Source organism: Lipophrys pholis, assembly GCF_963383615.2.
Source record: "Lipophrys pholis genome assembly, chromosome: 21".
In the NCBI taxonomy this organism is placed as follows: Eukaryota; Metazoa; Chordata; class Actinopteri; order Blenniiformes; family Blenniidae; genus Lipophrys; species Lipophrys pholis.
In genome coordinates this window covers 14,854,920-14,876,396 of record NC_137649.1, presented here as the reverse complement: position 1 = coordinate 14,876,396, position 21,477 = coordinate 14,854,920, and the positions used below count along the sequence as shown (strand labels likewise).

General features: G+C 39.3%; 1 protein-coding gene across 1 annotated transcript in view; it reads right to left on the bottom strand.

The window, feature by feature from the left end:
• otofa (otoferlin a) overlaps positions 1–21,477 on the bottom strand; it is a gene marked incomplete at its 5' end in the record, with an annotated part of 77,761 nt that overhangs the window by 31,049 nt on the left and 25,235 nt on the right. Inside the window, 4 exons of the mRNA XM_080490309.1 lie at positions 90–219; positions 423–496; positions 11,638–11,837; positions 15,275–15,374. Coding sequence (XP_080346435.1) covers positions 90–219; positions 423–496; positions 11,638–11,837; positions 15,275–15,374 — 504 coding nt within the window. The remainder of the gene's footprint in view (positions 1–89; positions 220–422; positions 497–11,637; positions 11,838–15,274; positions 15,375–21,477) is intronic.

The window sequence follows — 21,477 nt, the reverse complement described above, 5'->3', positions numbered from 1 at the left end:
TCTTCAATTTTCAAGTTCTCTTTGACTAATTGTTGGCCGTGTGTTTTTGACCAGGTCTTCGGCATCATGTGTGTGTCAGTGTTTCTGACCTCTTGTTGGAGACATTAGTGGTGACAGCCGTGACAGAGGCCAGAGAAATGGTGTCTGGGTCCAATGTTCCCGCGAGGCGAATTGCTTTCCTGTCCAGGTCCTCCATGTCCAGGACAGCCGGCTCATCCGCTGCAATCCAACAAAGCAATAACCAAGATTCATACGTGATATTTCATGGTCGACTGTATGCTTTATATTCAAATTGCATGACTTTTAGGCTTATATCTTGATGAATAATTCAGTAAATTTGGATAGGGAATATATTCTCTACACAGTTTTAGTTTAATCATCATCTCTGGATCAAACGGGGCCTGGCCTGTTGATTATTTTACCTCCTCTCTTGTGGTCGTCTCTGTTGCTCTTGATCTTTCCGAGCTTCATGGCTGAGAAAACGCCCTTCCCTGCTCTAGTGAGGAAGAGCAAAACAATGAAAGTGAGTAGATAAGAAGAAAGTGATACCAGGACTGCAGAATGTCTGATTCCTTGCTGATCGACTCTTATATCTGCCAACTTCATATTAGTCTAATTAACTTCATACTCCATCACTTCAACTTCTTCAGCATCTCCAGCGGCTTCAGAAGTGATAAAAGCTAAAATCCACAGAAATCCCACTCAACAAATACTCAAAATGCACTTTACCACTATGGTGCTGTCCATACATCAAGGACATCTTTGTAATATGGCTGGATATTTAATTCTAGAAGATTGAACCCCCTTACCCCCACATCCCTGCCGACCAATTCTCCAGACCCTCAATCACAAGACAAGAGTATCTGGTGTCGCCACATTGAATTTTATCTGGATCACATATCACCACAACAACAAAGAGTTTGTGATGTCATCAGCACAACGACAAATGAGGGCCCTTAATAATTAAAAAAGACTGCGACCGTGCAATTTGCTGCGGATATGGATACATGTCAGGAAATTAATGAATAGGAGGGTTTTCTTTTTGTTTGCTTGAGCCTTCAGAGTTCAGCGTCTGCTTTGATCTTTCCCCTCATTATTCTGAAGCTATGCTCAACTTCATTTTCACCGAGTACCAAAAAAGTCAAAGGCTATAAAAAAGAGTTCATCTTGAGCTGAGTGCCGACAACACTTTCAAAATAAATGTTTGGACCGTCATGGATTGAAGCTATAAAGTGCAGAGGAAGGTCTTAATTTTGAGCAACAAGCTTCACATTGCATTAAAATAAAAATCAAAGCTGTCCACACTGAGAAACCAAGGGGAGAAAATATACCACGTTTGTTAGTCTGCATCTGTAATTACATGTCTGATCAATGCATTTGATTGACAACTATGAAAGAACAGCACTGGATTCAAAACCTGTAGCTATGACAGTGACATCTTGATGTTTTTATCTATTCTAACATATTCATCTTTCTGTTTTTTCACTTTGTACCAAAACAATACAAGATGTGGAATGATGACTTCATTTCATACAGTGCATCATTAATACTTTAACATGCCTCAAGATATTAACATTGCTGATTGGTCAATAATTCAAATGTTTCAGTTCACTTTTTTTTTCAATCTGGAACCACATTTTTCATGGCTAAAGAATGAACAAAAAAAATAAATAAATAAAATAAAACATTTAAATGGAGGCGTGGCTTTCATCAATCAACAATTTCAATGCTCCAGTAAAATCTGATCATCTGACACTTACAGCTGCCAGAAAAGAAATCCTCACAAACCCACAAATAAAACAAAATGGTTCCCCCATACATACCACAGGAACGATTGCACAGAGATGTCAGATCGTCATAAATCCACCCAAATACTTGTTTTCTAATTTAAACTATATGTCCACATGCGTCACCTGTCAGGTGCAGGTAACACAGACCCGGCAGGCACATAACAGTTGGACAGGTGAGCGGATGATGTGGAGCGGAGAGGAGGGGGAAGAGAAAGAGAGAGAGAGAGAGAGAGAGAGGTGGAGTGACATGGTTGAAGACATTAAAAACGGAGGAGGTAGAGGAGACAGATAAAGAGGCTGGGCACTATGCCAGTTTGAGTACATGCACAGTGGACAGCCTCCAGAGGCTTAAACTAACTGAACTAAACCTCAGGTAAACAGTAAAGCCTTAAATACTCTTTAATCCTAATTTTCTTCCCCCAGAATTAATCCATAAGCTTTATCTATCCCATCATTACCTCTTCATTGTCACTGAGACACTCTGATGTTACTCTGTTGTCACTTTATCATTACCTCCTCGATGCTCTGTAAATATCCCACAAGTATTGCATATTGACACTGTTATTGCCCCATAAGTCACAGTGATCTAGTTAACATGTCATGATGGTCAAACTACATACAGTTCAAATTCATCTTTAGTGAGCAGGACCGGTAAAATAATGACCTAATAACCTTTGAATTCACACTCTTTTCTTTGTTGTAGGACAGACTGTACGTTTTGAAAAAGTTTATATGACCAAGAATGACTGTGATCTCAACATAGAGCCCCATTTCAATGATACAAAATACAAGCAAGGTTGCATATTGCAGCCTTTTGCATGCATGTTTTAGCACAATAAAAAATAAAAATAAATAAAAGACAAACAATTCAATGCTTTCTTTGCAGTGTTTGCAATATGCTTGGTGAGTTCATGGGCCGGATTGCAGCCTTTTGCAGGCTGGTTTTGACCCGAGGGCCTTATGATTGACAGCGCTGGTTTAAAGCAATTAAGAAAGAACTCACCAAGCTGCAGCTCAAACTTCAGCCTAAGTCACCCTCAAACCAGTGCATTGAAGAAAACAGTTCTCTATAGAGCTGTTTCACACTAATTTAGATTACTATCACAAACACTGTAACTCTAGAAAGTCTAGAAATGGGTAAACCTTCATGTGTATTGTGATGTTTCTGGATCTTATGAATGATCGACTGTGACTATTATGTAACGGATGGTTGTCACTACTGAGGGAACTAATGGGGATCCTGAAACATTAAACAAGACACTGGTTTCAATTTGTGAAGTCTGTGTTTGAATTCTGAAGCTGCAAAGAAATTGGTAATAGTCAATGAAGAACTGATCCTGTAAAAAGCCTATAATTACCCTGCTGTCACTTATAGTCTATTGCTACTTTCTACTTGTTACCTTGAAGTTGTATCTCCCCGTTATATTGTATATATTTAGTATTTACTGCATTGCATACTGACTCTGCGCAATTGTGGCCTGTTTGCATCACTACCTTATGGTGACCCTGTTCTTACCCCGTGGTGATGCCACATTGGCTCTGTCATTACCCCTCTGTTACCTCACACTGACTCTTTTGTTACCCCATTGTAAGTGTGTGGAAGGGGTGAAGGGGTGAATACAGGGAAACACCTACAGGCTGTCAGTACCCTATTGTGCACTGCTTGTGACTTTAACTTGATCCTAATGTGACTTTTTGCCACTTTTATTGTTACCCGGTGGTTATCTGGTATTTACCCCAATGTGACCTTGATGACCCATGCTGGCATCGTTGTCCCATGTTTCATAATTCAGACTTTAATCACAACTTTGGACGATTTCACTCTTGTAAAACAAAGATGTGTGAGACAATGCATCCTTATTAGACTCACAGATGAAGCCCCTACAGTTACTGCCGCTCAGTCGATTGCTCTCACTTCACTTTCTGTGGAGAAACTAACTAATTCCTTATGCTGTTATCTCCGGTTGAGTGTACCGGTCACAGCTGGTCAAAGTGGCCCTCAGGCCACTGAGACACGGTATGCAGCTCCAGATAGGGCGAGCTGTAAAATCTCTGAGGATTTATATTTTAACGGTTGTAGAATTTTCTGATGCAATTAACTGTTTATTTATCATAGACTGTTTAACACGTCTGAATGGTTTTGATAACTGTAGTCGATACAGTCAGTGAATTAGTCTGGAGAAAGAAAGGGCAGATGACAGGTGGAATATAATTTAATAGGTTCCCGCCGCTCTGCTGCAATACACCTCTCTTTACTTCTGATGGTACATTAGGTCATATGTACATATATACAAACGCAGGTCATGTTATTGAACAAATCACTATTGCTGATGTTATTGAGGTGAAGACTAGTCATATCACAGCAGTAGACAGAAAACCTGCAGGAAAAACTTTTTCAGAGTATCTGGAAATCTGAGCGACATAAAACAAATGGAAGCATCGGATGTTTTACTTACTTGTCTTTCACTCTCTCTTGCTTTCGTTTGCTGAGATAAATCACAATAAATACACATTAAAACACAAATGCTTGAGGTCATGTCTGAGTTTGAAATGAGATAAACTTTCAAATGTAATTTTTTTAGGGTTTTTTTAAACAAGCCATCCCTCCATCATCTCATTAAAAAATGAAATGTCACCTTCAGGCAAAGAAAGTTCACAGCTGCCAGTCAGTCTAATGGAAATATGTAGAATTACTCCGGGCATCAGCAAGTGACGCTCACACAAAATGTAAAAGTTTAAGAGAAACTATTTCGATGGGCAGTATCAGTTGCTCTTTTCTGTCATTTGATCTTGAGTAAAAACTACAAATGCACCAGAGACCCTTTAGACCAACCCTCAAACAAACAAACAAACAAACAAACAAACAAAAAAACAAAAAAATATACAGCGCAAACAAAGTGATGCAATTTTCAAGATTAACTAATAGAAGAAAGTTTACAAACAAAACGCAGAACTATTAAACATTATAAGAGAAAACAGCAGACAGATATGTGTCCATTGCACTCAAACATTGAAATCAAGTATGAAACTATGAATAAATTGTCTCATTACATATAGAAATTGAATGGAGAGTCATCTCGGGATTACTCATTTGGAAGAGTGTCTTTTTTGGTTTTAATTCATTCTGTTTGCTTCTCTTGTTTCCTTTTTATTTTTTGCACGTTTGTAAATAAATAAATAAAAAAATAAATAAATGATCCATCTAATGCTGGATATTTTGCTGACAGCGTCATATTTAACTGCTGACTACATCAAGAAACTTGAACTACGTGCGCTGTGAATATTTACAGTTATCTCTGATGTGAATGTGAAACAGATCTGGCGTTATAGTTCATATTTATTTATTGTTGTACCATTGGTAATAAATGGTATTAAGTAAAAAACTTTGAAATCTGTGTTACTTTGCAGACAGTTTCACAGCTGATGCTCGAGATTTCAAACTCTGAGGCTCCTAATAGAACATTTTAATTAACAATAATTATGAAGTTACTTTGGGGAAGCTAATATATGTTTCTCTTGTGGACCACCGTTTTCTTGATCAATTGCTTTGTTGTTTACTCCATAGGGTCGGTGTGTTCTGTTACTACCGTTTCATTGTTTTTAGCGTGAGGGAAATGATAAATAATTACCGTAGATGGCTCTATGCATTTATCCACTTATCTCATTTCAACATATAAGACTTCACTTGTGCTTTGCTGTATTTTATTAATATTCAGAGTTTTACCACTACTATAGCACGCAGGGCAGTTACTTTGAATTATACTCTAATTTTAATGAGTTTCCCTTGTTTGCATGATATCTATTCTCACGAGTTTCTGCCGCACTCAAAACCTCTAGATTAAAATAATTGAATAAAAGGGGAGCTGAAAAGATAATCCAGTAGGAATTAACACTTTTAATATTTCATGGACATATACTATACATTCTGCTCTGGGGGGTTTGGCCGAATGTCTCTCTCTCTCTCTCTCTCTCTCTCTCTCTCTCTCTCTCTCTCTCTCTCTCTCTCTCTCTCTCTCTCTCTCTCTCTCTCTCTCTCTCTCTCTCTCTCTCTCTCTCTCTCTCTCTCAGGTGAAGTATGAAAACTCTTAGTGAAGGAGGACTCTGTCCTGAAAGGTTATTGAACTCTGCAGCTTCTCATCTCTCAACGCTTAATTTCTTTCTCCCATTGGAAATCCTCCTTTGGTGCATTAAGTGCTCTTCATTTTAGCTTCTTCTTTTCCCTGAACTGAAACCTTATTGGATGCAACAGAATGTCCAGATTATTTCTTGTGTCTGTTGCATTGACACCTCTACTTATGTGCTTTGTACCCCTGCTTCATTTGCCGATAATGGCGTTGATGGATTTGGAATTGATATTCTCTGCTTGTGATCTCACAAGTGTTTACTTCTAACTTTTCTCTCATTAGTGTCGCGTGGATAAAAGCTTCTGCAAGTTTAATGTGCTCATACAAAAAGCTCCTCTGAGTCTTCATGACCTACTTACGGAGGATCAACTACACATTCTTTTCTTTCGCAAAGCTCACAGGTTAGTATTTTGTGACATGCAGTGATTTACTGAGTAAACATCTGTTAAGTGAATTCTCATCCACAGTGATTCACAGTGCAGGTAGAAGGATGATGAGAGAAGCATGGAAAGAAATATGTGCAGAGAAAACCGAAGTGGAATGGAAGGTTATGAGATTGTACCTTATGCAACAATGGTTGTTCTGTGAATGCATGTCGCTTTTTGAAATTTTAATAGACACTCCAAATAGCACTGTTGCATTTTTTACTGTGTTATTGCATCAACCGGGCTGCTGGAACAAAATGTCTGGACAAAACAGTCTGAATAGACTGCAACGCAGAGTTTTGGAGGCAAAATTATATAACATTTCAGGATTTCCTAATGTTATGCATTTTTTGTCCTCGTCTTTAATTAGCCAAACATCTTATTTAAATCCACATTAACATACAAATCCAAACTAGGACAAAACGTGCGAACATAGCAATTTACCCCCAAGAGGCATGTCTTCATGTCATCATGATCTGCTCCCTCGTCAGAGCTTTGAACAGGAAATAACACAAACTCACACATTTCCACAACGGCATCATCACACAATCACTGTGGATGAGAACACTGCACACCACAGCAAAACACCACAGCAAAGCTGAGGAGCACAAAGCAGTTTCTCTAGAGAATACCAGCATACGGGAAGAAAAAAGACACAGGATCAAGCTGACATCTGTCTCAGCTGGAGGAAACAAGCACGAAAACAACCCAAAAAAACATCTGGCATTTTAAAAAATTTGTATCTGATTGTACAAATAAAATATAAACCATTTGATGATGTATAGTTCTATAGCGCTTATACTAAACCCTGAAACGGAAGGGTTCCCTGTGAAGTCATATCTGTAATTGGAGTGTGTCGGCAATGCTCTGATTCACTGATCTGAGCATTTTTGCTGACAGCAGCTTGTCTTAGGTTTGAAGGCTGATAACTTGAGATGAGAAATGAGAATAACATAGCCATCTCTTATACTGTATAAAACCAACCACAGGCATGAACTGGCCAACATATTAACACAATATGAGGATTACAACCAAATAATCCATGTAACAATCAACACCACGGCAGCAGTCAAAAGACAAAAGAAATGCTAACAAGATAATACAATTGCTTTGTCAGTCGTTAGTGGGGTTACAATATTAATTCCCTAACATGACAGCATGAGAAGATTTTATTATAATAACATGTATTATATACAAGTAGACTGGAGCAATAAGGGGTTTTTGGCCAAATTTAGAAAAAAAAGGAGGCTTACTGCAATACAGAAATGCATATCTATAAAGTTGAGGAACATAACCAGAAGCATGGGATTGTAAGGAATAAACCAAGCGATAGGTTGACAGGCCAAATGTTATACCTGTTGAGCACTTCTAAATAAAAGAGGAATACTTTTTATGCAACATAGTTGAAACTTAGAAAACTATCTCAAAATACTGAAAGATATAATAAGACTACAAGCAACACATAGCTGTGTTTTTTGTTCTCTACTTTTGAAAGCCTGATCTCAAGAACCAAATATCAACAAGTCTGAAGAGTTAACGTTTTTTTGTAAAAACTTCCTCACAAAATATGTGAAGCCTCCCTCAGGGTTCGGGATAAGAAGCTGTCAAATGAGGGTGAGTTACCAGAGCTGCCCCAAAGCAGCTCCTGCAAGCAGACTGACATCAGATCAAGTCGGTGTCTGAAAGTCCAGACAGGCTTTAGAAAAGATCCAATCAGTCATCTCGCGTGAAAACACTTGTGTTGGTAGAAACTTTACCAACCGGCACATTAACAAAAGAAAAAGAAAAAAAACGAACTCGTAATGAACACTAAACATCGTTTCTGTGTATTATGAATGCGTCCATGTGGACTCAGTGCTGCCCCCAGCAGGCCCTCCGAGACAAAGAAGAGCGACACAAAAGACCAAACAACACCTGCATCAAAGCCTCGTGTGATGACGCATCGTCACCGTTTGACACCAGAGCCGTCTTTGAAGACATGGCGATTCATGGAGATAAATCCATGAATAAATAAAGCTCCTCAGTGCAAAATCACAATGAAAGTAATTTGGCTTCCTCAGAAAACCATTTGATTTGCAGGTGGGGGTTAAGTCTCTGAACCATCAGTAGTGAGAGTCGAACCACTGGATCGATCCTCCATCACAGCCTCTGGCACAAAATACATAATACGATGGTTTTATCATGTGGTGTTGCACTTTCTGGGATTTGTGAATGGTTGATGTATATCCTAAATTAAACATTGTTTCAGAATAGCATACTCTTTATCATACAACGAAAGAAGGATCTTACACTCGTGCTGAACAACACATACTGACATCTCTTCTTTGATATCAGTATTTGATCAAATATCAAGATCAAATGAGGCCGAAGCCAACAATCCATTCTCTTCAGTCAGAAAATCTGCTTCACGGACAGAAAGTAATTTATTTATTAAGAATAACAAAACCCCCCTGTGACGCAGGCGTATTGTGGTGTTGCAGATAGAACAAAATGCTTTAGAGGTGCTGCCATAAATCATCCTGCAGGCCGAGAGGTGGGTGGTGGCCGGCAGCGAGGTAGTCGACTTCGAGTGCAATTTCGCTCAGTTAGCGAGACGAAGAGAAGCCGATATGCCTTAATAAGCCACCTCCGGTCTTTCGCAATATCACTTTACCCATATAATGAAATTCAATTCCCACTGAAAACTTTAATGAGCACAAACTCTCGTAGAGGAAGAAAAAGTGGCCTTTAGGCTGCAGGAATATTCGGCAGTGGGAGGAGTTCCTCTGTTTGTTCATCAACACACTCGTGATTAAACTCAAGGTGTTTGTTCGCCGAGTCTCTCGAGTGTGACCGAAATAAAGTGTGACGGTTTTATGTTCCAGTTCGAAGAAAGACTTCCGTTATCTGTTGTCTGACATCATCGTTACCACCACCTGGGAAGGACAGACTTCTTTTAACATCGCCAAAAAAATAAGACAGCCGAGGTGACAACTGAGGAGACGCATTTGCGTCACATCAGTTTGAAAAGTAGAATTAAAAGACAAAAAACCGCACACAGAAGGCTGCAGAAGATATACCTCGGGGCCAAAACTGCTCAATATATTCCCCCCCTCTTCCTCCTCCTCCTCCTCCTCCTCCCCCCTGGAGCAATGAGAAAGTCATTCCAGGTTATCATCGGCTCCACGTTCACGCTTCATTGCCACAATAAGGGCAATTAACGTCGGCTGCAAAGCATCAGAACACAAAAGTCAATGAAATATCTTCGGGAAGCATCGTTTTGCAAACATCTCCACCAGAGGTTAATTCAGCGGTAGGTTGATTGAGAAGTGGCGGGGTTATTAAAATCTGTCGAGCCAGAGCTGGCATTGGGGCAGATCCGAGCAGTACTTGTTAGTAAAGCTTGATATCGTTTGCATTTATTTCAGCCAGTCTTTTACTTTTTTTTATATTTAAACAAAGGCACATCAGCCACCCTCACAATGTCTGACTGGCAGCCAGTTGAGGGAGTTTGTTTATCTGAAGCAAAGTGTGAATAAAATGTATGTGAAGCCTAATTAATGTCCTTACAAAACACTGTAGTGAAAAATAAAACGATTTTCATCCTTCTTTCCCTGAGCCATTGACAGAGTTTCCTACCAGCACTACTTTCTTTTTTCTTCTCTGTTGACTGAATCCAAATATCTCTTATATAACACCCGTGGGAGGCTCCATAACTTAGATAGGGCAACTTTTCTCGTGTTTCAGAGTACACCATAAGACTTAGGCATTCTGTGTAGACAAAGAAAAACTGAAATACTGAGCAGAATAGCATTTAGCTGTTTTTCCACACTCTCAGTTTAAATGCAGCATAGCAAGGGGTTTACGGTTCCTACATCGCAGATAGTCCCGGCAGAAATCTGCAGCACCCGCGGATTACCTCGCATATTATTCAGCAAAATCACAAGAGAGGAGGAGAATGCACCGAGGCAAAAAGCTGGATGCAGAGTGAAGGATTTCACAGTTGTTGTTTTTTTATATCAAATCTCTGTGACCTTGTGAAGTCTAACAATTCATGTCAATTACAATGAACAGCAGCACAATATGTCAAGCAAAGTTCAAACTCTCACAGTATCGATTAAAAACCAGAGAAAAATATCCCGCTCTATTGTTTGGAAATTCATTCTGTGCAAAGAAATTCATTTTCTATCCGTTTCTACACGGTCACAGACAAAACCAACGCCAACTTTATGAAGCAGCATGACGTTAATGACGACGCTCACAACAGCGGAGCTCATATCAACCAGGGGCTCAAACACTCTGACTGTTTATTTCTGCAGTGACTCATAATGCACTTCTTACAGAAACACATGAACTCAGGAACACACATCTTTATAACACGGCTCCCCAAGTAGAAATTCAAGTGCATTTATGCTCATTTATGAAAAAAAGCATATATATTAAGGGAGTTAGTATTTAGTTGTGACTATATTACCTCGTTGTGACTATGCTTCGTGGTAATGAATCCCAAACTGTATTGGAAAGCTGCCGTACGGCCCTTTGAAATCGTGGGATGAGCTGCAAAGCTGGATTTGAATTTAAAATCACATGACTTTTTGTTTACCAAATGTAACAGGTGATAATTTTATGCGCACCACTGGAAAGATTTAATTTTGAAACTCACAAGAAATTCTCATGTATTGCCTACAATTGTCACGGTCATCGTAAAATCGTAGCCTATTTTATGGCTTTTAATTCACACCTTGTGACATTTATGGCATTGATTAACATCCAGTTCAAAAATGGTAATTTATATTAATTCCACCATCTATAATACTTATTTAAAATTTGTTTAAAAGATGACAAAAACATTTTTTCACAAACACCAGTGATTATTACTACTAATTTCTCCTTTCTTACTATCATCTAGATACTATGTTAGTTCAGATGACCTGAATAGAAACCTCCTATCCAATGCAAATGTCCTTCACCAGTGAATAGCAGACTTATACCCAGACTCGAAGCTGGAGAATGCTGCAGTAGAGATGGATACATGATACTCTACTGGTAAAAAACCTAAATAAAAGACATGCTTTCTGTATACTTTTCTATTAGATACAACTACAAAAAGAATTTAAATTTGTTCCACCTCTACTAAACAAGTCCATTTAATTTCATCCTCACTTACGTGGGCCTTGTTGGCACGAGTGCTGCTCTTATCCTCTTAAAAACTAAAGTACAGGCTTTAAAAAAAAATATCTTGGAGCTAAGAAATGAATATTCAGTTCCACAACGAAGGCATTCAACAGCCGACTTGGAGACAATGTGAATGTGACTCACTTTCTGAAGGTGGGTATTGATCCCTGGAGCGACCGTCCAGGAGACGTCCCTGACCCGTGGCTTTGTCCCGACAGCAAGCTGTCCGTTTCAAAAGCAAAAATCCCATCACGGTCCTCGGGAACATCCAGAAACTCGCCGTCGCTCCACGCGCCCACTGTGCCGTCCATCGGCTGGTATTTGATCTCTATGGTGACGCTGGTCTGAAAGTCAGTGGAGAGTTCAGTAAAATTCACTCTGTAACAGAGTCACACCAATTAGGAGAATACATTTCTTATTATTACAAAGTGCTAAATTGTTATTAGCAGTTTAACTTGCACATTACTTAGTTTTTTAACTCCTACATTTGGTTAGCACTAAATTAATACTAATAATCTTAAGATTAGTGGTTTGATCCTTGACTCTGCCTGTCTCAGCACCAAAATCTATCATAACCAATCATAAACTTTATTTATTTGCCACTTTTCATAAAGATTAGTCCAATTCATAGTGCGTCAAAGGCAGACTGCTATATAACATAAACTTAGAGTGATTGCTGTGGAGCAGTGGTTAGCGCTCTCGCCTCACAGTGAAATGTTCCGGGTTTGACTACTGGCTGGGGCCTTTCTATGTGGAGTTTGCATCTTCTCCCCATACGTGTATTTAAGATTAAATTACATTAAATATGTGTATTTTTGGCCTTGTATTTTAATAAAACACAAAAAACCAATAAGTATTTTTTTTTTGTCCTGACTTTAAAAAGCCATTTAACTAATTTAATTGTTTGAATGTATTTCTTTGAAAAGTGTTGTGAATTGTTTTGTCACTTAATGATGCTATAGAAATACATTTGCCTTGTCTAATAAAGTTTGGAAATAATAACGAGGGAGTTTGTAAACCAGATGAAATAATTGAACAATTATTAAAGAGAAGAAAGGTACAAAAAAAACAAAGAAAAAACTCCTAATATCAAATACTAGAAAAACATGAAAAGAAATAATAATAATATATCTTAAACAATCTAAATTATATTAATAATACTAATGCTACGACTACTACTACGACTACTACTACTACTACTACTGCTACTACTACTACTACTACTACTACTACTACTACTAATAATAATAATAATAATAATAATGGATGGTATGTTTAAGAGGTATGTTTGAAGCTTTCTTGTTAAGTGGTTCACTACTTCTTGTGTAGTGTACAAGATACCAAACCCCAAGTTGCTCCCAATGGACGCTGAGCAACTTACAGAGCAACTCTGTCTCCACTGGTGTGTGAGCCTCTGTTAATGGGTGCAATGAAAAGTGAACATCTCTTTCAGACAGTTAAAGTAGTGAAAATACACTACATTAGTGACATTTTACTGGAGGATTTTCATAAATCCAAGAGAGTTAAAGAGTAAACAAAAAAAAAAAAACCAGCCACAGCAGTGAGTCTCGGCAGGTCGAGATCAGTTCATTTTATTGTGAACAGAAAAAGCTCTCAATATTGGCAACAAACTTAGCAGGACTATAAATCATGTTGTCCCGTTGGTAACTGCAGGGGGAATTCAGATTGACACTAACAGTTTGTTTAATGCAGACCAGGAACATCGATGGCACCGTTGTTTGTCTTCGTGTCTGCGCAGTAATCGTGTTTGGACAAATATCCTCCTGACAGCGACCTGATCTTTATTACGGAGCAGCCAATTTATTCCACTGACAAAGACGGATGAGGAATATACACAGGACTCTGGTTGCCACTCTCTCTTCCTGCAACTGCGGCACATCAAGGGTTAAAGTTGTTACTATGGCAACAGCACAAGTGCGGCGTTGTAAGACAGAGTCTTGCTCTAAGGTTGAGTCTACTTTAGTTTGACCAGTTTCTTGCCAAAAGGGATATACGGTAATGACATTGGCTGTGTGCGTGTGCGTGTGTGTGTGTGTGTGTGTGTGTGTGTGTGTGTGTGTGTGTGTGTGTGTGTGTGTGTATACATTGGATAGTAACTTGTAAACAATCTGTCAGTGTCTAAGTGTGAATCTCTCTATTGGTGTGTGAAACCCTTAAAGCACTCCCATTCTGTCTGTCATCATCTCAGAAGCGTCACATCAGCAGTTCTGGCTCCATTAACACACTTTTGCCCCCTTGGGGTGTTATGTTACGAGCCCCCATTCAGCTGCCCTCATTTCCATTTACATGGTCACTCTCACATTATATATTTACCACAAAGTTGTCCTCATACTCTCCCTTACTGGGCTTCTCTCTGTTTATCTGTTCGAAACTGGATCAATAGAGAATACATAGATTAATGTTAATGAGGAGTGACTTAATGTGCTGATGTTGCTAAGAGACTGTCGTATTTCCATCAGATCCTCGTTGATGTGGGGGTCTTCAGGGCTGCTGCCGTTTATAGGCCAAATGACGACCACTACATCGCCTACTGCCGTCACCGTAGGTGGAACGCAAGATTGATTTCTCTGTTTAACGACCCCTGTTTGCTTGTGAACATTTTTTGCTGACTAATGACATTCATTCCCTTTCAATAGCTGTCAGGCAGGATGTCGAATGTACAACAGGAAACGGTTGGATTTTGTCTTTCACAGGCTGGTTTTGTTCCACACTAATTTCATCTTAAAGTATAAGATTAAGTAGAACTAAGAAAGAAAAACTGCATCGTCAATTGAGTGACACATTTATGCTCCTCCATAATATTTAAAGTTTTAAATGCAATATTCTCACTTGTCCGAATACCTGTGGTTATAGAGTAATAAGGCCATGTTCGCATGTTTATTTAACACCCCGTGGGTTTATCAAGACAAGTATATCAAGGCCCCATGAATTCAAAAGGCCACTGGTGCTCCTGTGATTCAACGGCCACTTTTATTTTTCACCTTCAAACTAAGTCTCTGTACAGTACCGGAACAAAAGATATGACTGAAAAACTAATATTACCAAAAAGAAACTACACTAATTGTTCGTTACTTTAAAGTGACTAGTGCAGTTTGTTTTATATTTTGGCTGATATTGATGAGTAATATAATTCATAGTCTTATAATCTGTGGAGACAGGTTGTGCTCTGTTACTTTAAACCAAGTAGTTTTTTTTCAATTAAATCATTCGGTAGGTGATTAATCCTTAATGAACAGCGAACAGCTCTCACATGAACCCAATGCTGAGCTCACTCATCTCTACACAACTGCTGATTTATAACGACAGCTTTTGAACAATAATTTCTTTATTCTTCTTTATTCTAAAATACCAGATTTTCTGGGGATTGTGCCAAATATAATAATTAAAATGACAGATTTTTACTGACACTTTTGTTGAAAGACACAAGTACAGGACTGTGGCTGTTGTGTTTTTGTAATTTGTCGTTGTGTACGGTAATACTTTATTTAGAGCAGGGATGGGCAACTTCGCTGATTCGTTGCAACTTTTGCTTAAAAACTCTGTACCAGGGAAATCTCCCCGAAGGACTTATTATTATACCGGAATTATGGCAGCTAATTTTATGAAAATGAGTTATTTTATGTTCCTAATTTTAACCCAAATATCCATGTGGATTTATTCTACAAATTGCAACAATATAAGAGGTAAAGAAAAAAAAACTTACAAACATTATAGCCACTGTAAATAGCAGCTGTTGTTTCATAGTAAGAGCAGTGTTTACCTTTATCGATGTGTTGTTATCGTCAATGAGTGTGTCGGTCAGCTCCAGGTGCCCCTCCTCAGCCACTTTCTGAAGCACCATGCAGAACGTCCCCACCAGTCTGCAGGGAAACCACACAAACACACATTGAGAACAGAAATCAGTAGACTCAATGCAGAATATTATATATACAGTTTTTTTGTCCGCATGTTTCTCCTCAGGAGCAACGTTGTTCATCTCTGTACGAATGCATATTCATCACCGGGTCACGTTTTTTTTTTAATAAAATAAGACACTGGCAAGCGTTTTCTTTCACTGAAAAACTTCTGCTGACCGCGTCTCGTGCCTCACAGTGTGAAAGTGAGTGTGTGAGTGATGGTGATGAACACTCCGCTGTGTGACGAGTGGGAACAGATACACACCGTGACAGACATTGACAAAGTGCCACGCTGCCTTTGTCACCGGCCCCTTTTGCAGTTCGTCACACCTCACAGCAGTTTAGAGTGAGAAGATAACGTCTCGATCTCTCACACACACACGCGCACGCGCACGCGCACGCACGCACGCACGCACGCACGCACACACACACACACACACACACACACACACACACACAGCATTTTACAATTTCTGGAATTGAGAGTGCGTGAAGTTAAAAAGGATTACCTTAATCAGGCAGTGCTAAAAAGGTTAATTCTCGCGACGTATTTGTCTTATAAACAGTATTCAGTTTATTCAAACTTCTCTTGCTTTATTGCACTTGCGATGAGTTTAGTTTTATTCAGTAAAATGATTCACGCATGGATGATTAAAAACATAGCTCACAGGAAATTATTATTTCAACGATACCTTTTTTTTTAAACTGTAAATTGTGTTATGTTCCTCTTTTCATTTTTACAAATTTGTTTTCCGTTTCATTGGTCAAAATGAGCCCATTTCTCAGCAGCGTATATTTCACAAGATGAAGAATGAGAGACAGGCTTCATTGCACATTAGATCTTCATCACTTCACAAAAAAGCATGCAGTTGACTAGATTTAACTGTTACCATCCGCTGCTGGGATCCTTTCATTTTAACTCTGAATCGTCATCCGTAGAGGTTTAAAGTTGTCAAGAACTATTACTTAAGTAAACCACTGATGTCTGTATGTATTACACTCAAATACTGGAGATTTTTTCTCATTTGCAAATGAGACACCAGATGTATGAGATGATTGAAAAAGTTCCACTTGATCTGAGCACCAAAGAGGAAAACAAGTGAATTCAGCAATAATATAAAAAAAAAAAGATATGACACAACAGTTACTTATACTCCTAATGTAAATTAGAACAAACCTTCAACAATGTTTTACCACTTATTGCTTTCTGATGTCACTTGTATGGTTGAGAATAATCACTGCAAACTATTAGTCTGATCAAAAAATAGCACCGTGATGTAACAAGTAATGATAAATATACAGGAATAGGCGACTCGTCTGCAGGCATATCAGACGGACTAACTTTGCAAGGTTTTCAAGCCACAGCAGCAATTCACTGCTACTTTCCGTCTTACTTTTATCATTTCCCTTAAGGACAAGTGACACAATGGTTGAAGACATCGTTCATTCACCTTGAGCACTGAGTGAAAAGGTTTTTTCTTCACTTCTTCAATTTGCCTGTAGCTTTTCTTTCTGGTTCAAGAAAACAATGTATAAATGCAATGGAGTCTCCGAGACCGCTTTATATCCAACTGCACAGGTACACCACACTTTGAATGAGACGGTATTCATGTATTGAAATGTTGATAAAAGCAGTGCATTCGAATGATATAATGAACAGGGAATTGGTTTATAAGTGTTTTTTTACATAAACCAAAGATTTCAAAGTTGGTTTTTTTTCCCAGCGAGTTCATGTTTGACCTCAACCAAGTTAACAAGATCTTATCGCAATTAACTATGAATGTCTAAATAAGTCCATTTCTTTTGAAAGAAATGGACTTCTTTCTGGGTACCTGAAGAGTTGGGAGATCTTCTGTTGCTTCAGGCAGGCAAAGTTAAATCTTTACTAAGAAAATATTCTTCAAAAGGTGGATATATGACTTCACACAACCAGGACATAAGAAGAAAACAGTGCATAATGTTGTATCACAGAAGGATTATTTTATTTCTAACTCTTCTGTAAAAACCATTCCAGACAAAACGGGAACATTTAACTCCTGCTGTTTCACACACAACATCATCAGATTATTAACTGTATTTATGTACCACTCAGGAACAGCAGGAAGAAACCCTGTACAGTTCCTTGTCAGGTGGCCAATTAGAGCGTCTGAATAATTTATAGAGTTTCCCCCAAAACATACTGTCGCCTCCAAAGCAATCGGCCACAGATGAAGAACAGACAGTGCAGCCACACCATTTCTACCACACTGGCCACTGGCTCTGCTGGCCCATAGACAAACACCTCCTCAACACTTAAAGTATGATATACAAACACGGGGCTGGAAATGATTCCGCAGGGAGGGATAACATCATAACACACGCATACACAAACAAATGCACGCAGACAAATTTGCAGGGATGGGATGATGTTCGCTTCCCAAAAGGACGATAGCAGCTGACAGTCGGAGTGAGTGGTGAAAACACGAGCTCACTGTGCACAAGTACATCCACACTTCAGTTTGATAAACAGTACCCTCTCGCCAATTTTATGACCAAAGTATAACCACAGAAGCAGTCGCAGCTTATCTTTGGGTAAATAAAAGACGGAAGCTGTTATCATTTGGTGCCTTTCTCTAGATTAATATACGGCTCTCTTTCTTTATCTCCATACGAGCCTTCTTCTCTACTTTTTCTTTCCTCTGGAGTCTGAGGTGATGAATTCGGCTTACAGGAAAAAGTGACGCTGCATTTGTCTGTGAAGCTTAAAAATCTAATAATGAGGTAAATTGAAAGTTGCAGAGCCTGCCGTTGCTTTGAATGTCAAGTGTGTGTGTGTGCTTCCCCTTTGGCGTCGGCATGCTTTCTCTGTGAAGGTGTCTGTCTGCCAGGCTCCCCAGTGCACATTTCCACGCTCAACTTTAGAGGGTTTTAGTGGCTGAAGGGGGAAGGTCAGTGTAATGATGGTTTTGTGAGGAAAAGTTTGCTCTCTGCTAAAATATAGCAACTTCTGCACCTCTAAGGAGCAATTTCTTTGACAATCCAAAGCCGTATATTTCATTGCTTCCGTCACAGGAAAGCGGGGTGATCAATAGTCCAGGGATATTTGTGGTCGGTCATTTCCTCTCAGCCATTGTAACATGTGTACAAGTGCTGAATAATTGAGCTGAGCAGGGCCTATCATGTTCTAGCTTACTTTTTAGCACTTCAAAAGGTGGCATTCATTATTGATTGAAGATCTGCAAACAACTGACTTTCATCTGCTCCATAATTCAGAGGTGCCTTCGCTTTCAGTTTGCATTATTTTCCTTTGTGATCCTCGTGTTTCTGGAGGAAATAAAGGCGTGACTATGACGAAATATCTGGTTCAGGTGAACTTCAGAGAAGGGGAGCGCAACTTTGAAATGTAAAATATGATCGCAAACCCGACGGAGGCATTCTCAAGGTACGAATCCTCTCCCGCTGCTGGTAACTTGCAGTGTGAAATGAAAATGTTACAGCTGACAGGTGTGCATGTGAGGGCGTGTGTGAACTGGCCTTTACAGGATACATGGAGGGGAAGTATGAGCCAGCACATAATGATGGAAATATGAAGATTCAGGTCACAAATTCCTCACTTAGAGTTTAATGACCTGCATCTATTGATTCACATGCAAGACACCCATTAAAATGTATTTTACGTATACACACACACACACACACACACACACACACACACACACACACACACACACACACACACACACACACACACACACACACACACACACACACACACACACACACACACACACAGAACCATTTCCAACCACACATAATAAAGAGAGCTATCTAGCGCTATAATTTTTGTCTGGAAAAATCCATTAGCATGTCAGGCCAAACCTGGGTGTGGCGCAATGGTTTAGTTACCCGCAGGCGGAGGGTTAGGGTTCGGTTCACGTCTTTGATTATAGATATAAAACGTTTCAGGTTTAGATAGAAAATGGAAACAACTGCAAGCCTACCAAGACAACAGTCATCCACCTGTACTGACAGGCCGAACGAGGAGCCCATTGATCAGAGAAGGAGTCGAGAGGCCAGTGGTGACTCTGGAGGAGCTGCAGAGATTCACAATCTGTCCACAGGACAACTATCAGTCTGCACTCCACAAATTACTCCTTTGTAGAAGACTGGCAAGAAGAAAGCCATTGTTGGAACAAAGCCAGAGGAAGTCCTGTTTGCAGTTTGCCACAAGCCATGTTAGGGATACAGCCTACAACATGTGGAGGCAGGTGTTCTAGTCAGATGAGACCACATTTTTAATTTGGACTAAATGTAAAACACTTTGCGTGGCAGGATCATCACCCCCAAAAGACTTGCAGCTGTGATTGCAGCTAAAGGTGGCTTTAGAGCGGGGGTCTCCAAACCTCGGTCATCAGGGGGCCCTGTCCTGCATGTTTAACTCTCCCAGTTGCAAAACACCTGATTGCAATGAGGAACTCATTATTGGGCTTTTTCACAACCTTGGTGATGACATTATCATTTGATTCAGGTATGCTGAAGCAGGAAGAGAGATAAAACATGCAGGACAGGGCACCTCGAGGACCGGGGTTGGAGACCCCTGTTTTAGAGAGTATTGGATCAGGGGATGTGAAAACGATCCCAAACCCTAAAAAGAATTTGAAACCTTATATCATTTTCCTTCCACTTCTCAATCATGCAGCACGTTGTGTTGGTCTCTGATATGAAACCCCAATAAAATACATTTACATTTGTGCTTGTAATATGACAAAAAGAGGAAAAGTTCAAGGAGTATTAATACTTTTACAAGCTGCTACGTGTAACTTGTTGACCGCAAAAAAAAAAACAACCTTTGAAAAAGATTTCTTGTTTATTGTCTTCTCCCCAACACTGACATGGGATTTTAACCGCTGATCAAAGATGATGACCACTTTCATTTACTGTGAAAATCCAGAACAAATATCCTTCTTCTACTGGTGCTGTCAGGAGAAACTACTCAAGGTCTGAGCTCCACTCCAGTGACAACATATTCCTATTTGCTGATGACACAAAACAGTCCGACTTAAATATGAAAACAATGAAAAAGATGATGATGTTGAGAGAATAACCAGGACATTAACTCTACAAACACCAGGGAAATGTTACTACACTTCAGAAGGTTGAGGTCCACTGCAGTCTAATCCTAACCTTAAAGGCGGAGAGCTGAAAATACTTTGGGGTCCACATCTCAGCTGACCTTATCTGGACTATAAAATCTGCCATCAGACGTTTGAAGGCCCAACAGAGACTACCTATAATGCTGAAACGACTGTGTGTTTCTCCAGGAATATAGAAAGCAACCGGAAGGAACAGCATAGATTGGTGGAGCCCATTATGAACAGACTAACCCTATGCAATAGCTCCCCTAATCCTTAGCTTTCTAGTTTTTATTTACAGAATAATTTATTCATATTCATAATCCTATTTATGAACTGCTTGTTGGTGCTACTCAATATTTCTCTTGTCCTTGAACAATGAAATTAAATTCGACTTCATTTTCCTGAACAGAAAAAAAGCACAAAAAAAGGGGGGATTAAAGGAAACTTCTGCGTTTTATCTTAATAGAAAACTAGAAAAAAATACTGAGAAGTGAGTTAACTTAGAGACACAAAGTCACTCATTTTAATCTATCGCCACACTGGTACTTCCTTTTTGGGTCACCTTGGCATTCTTGCTGCATTTTGAAATATTTTACAAAGGAAACTTTGAAGTCAACGTATGTCTTACATCTTAACTAGTTTTCAGGCTTCTATGTCTGCATTAGAAACAACTGAGTCTCAGGCTGTGTGTGTCAGGAAGGACAATGTTTTAAAGCAGAGCAGCCACTTTACATACGAGTGAGGACAAAGATACTGTACAATCGCAAAAGCCTAGGTGAAACCTGTGGATTATTCCTCCGCTGATGCATTAAGCTGGAGAGTTTATATCCTATACTACAGTTAACTAACAGGCTGCAGACCATGGTTATGCCACAATTATGTGATTTAGAAGTGTAGGAAAAGATAGACATTTGTATCATGCAAGATAGTTGTCATCCAGGAATGGACTTGCA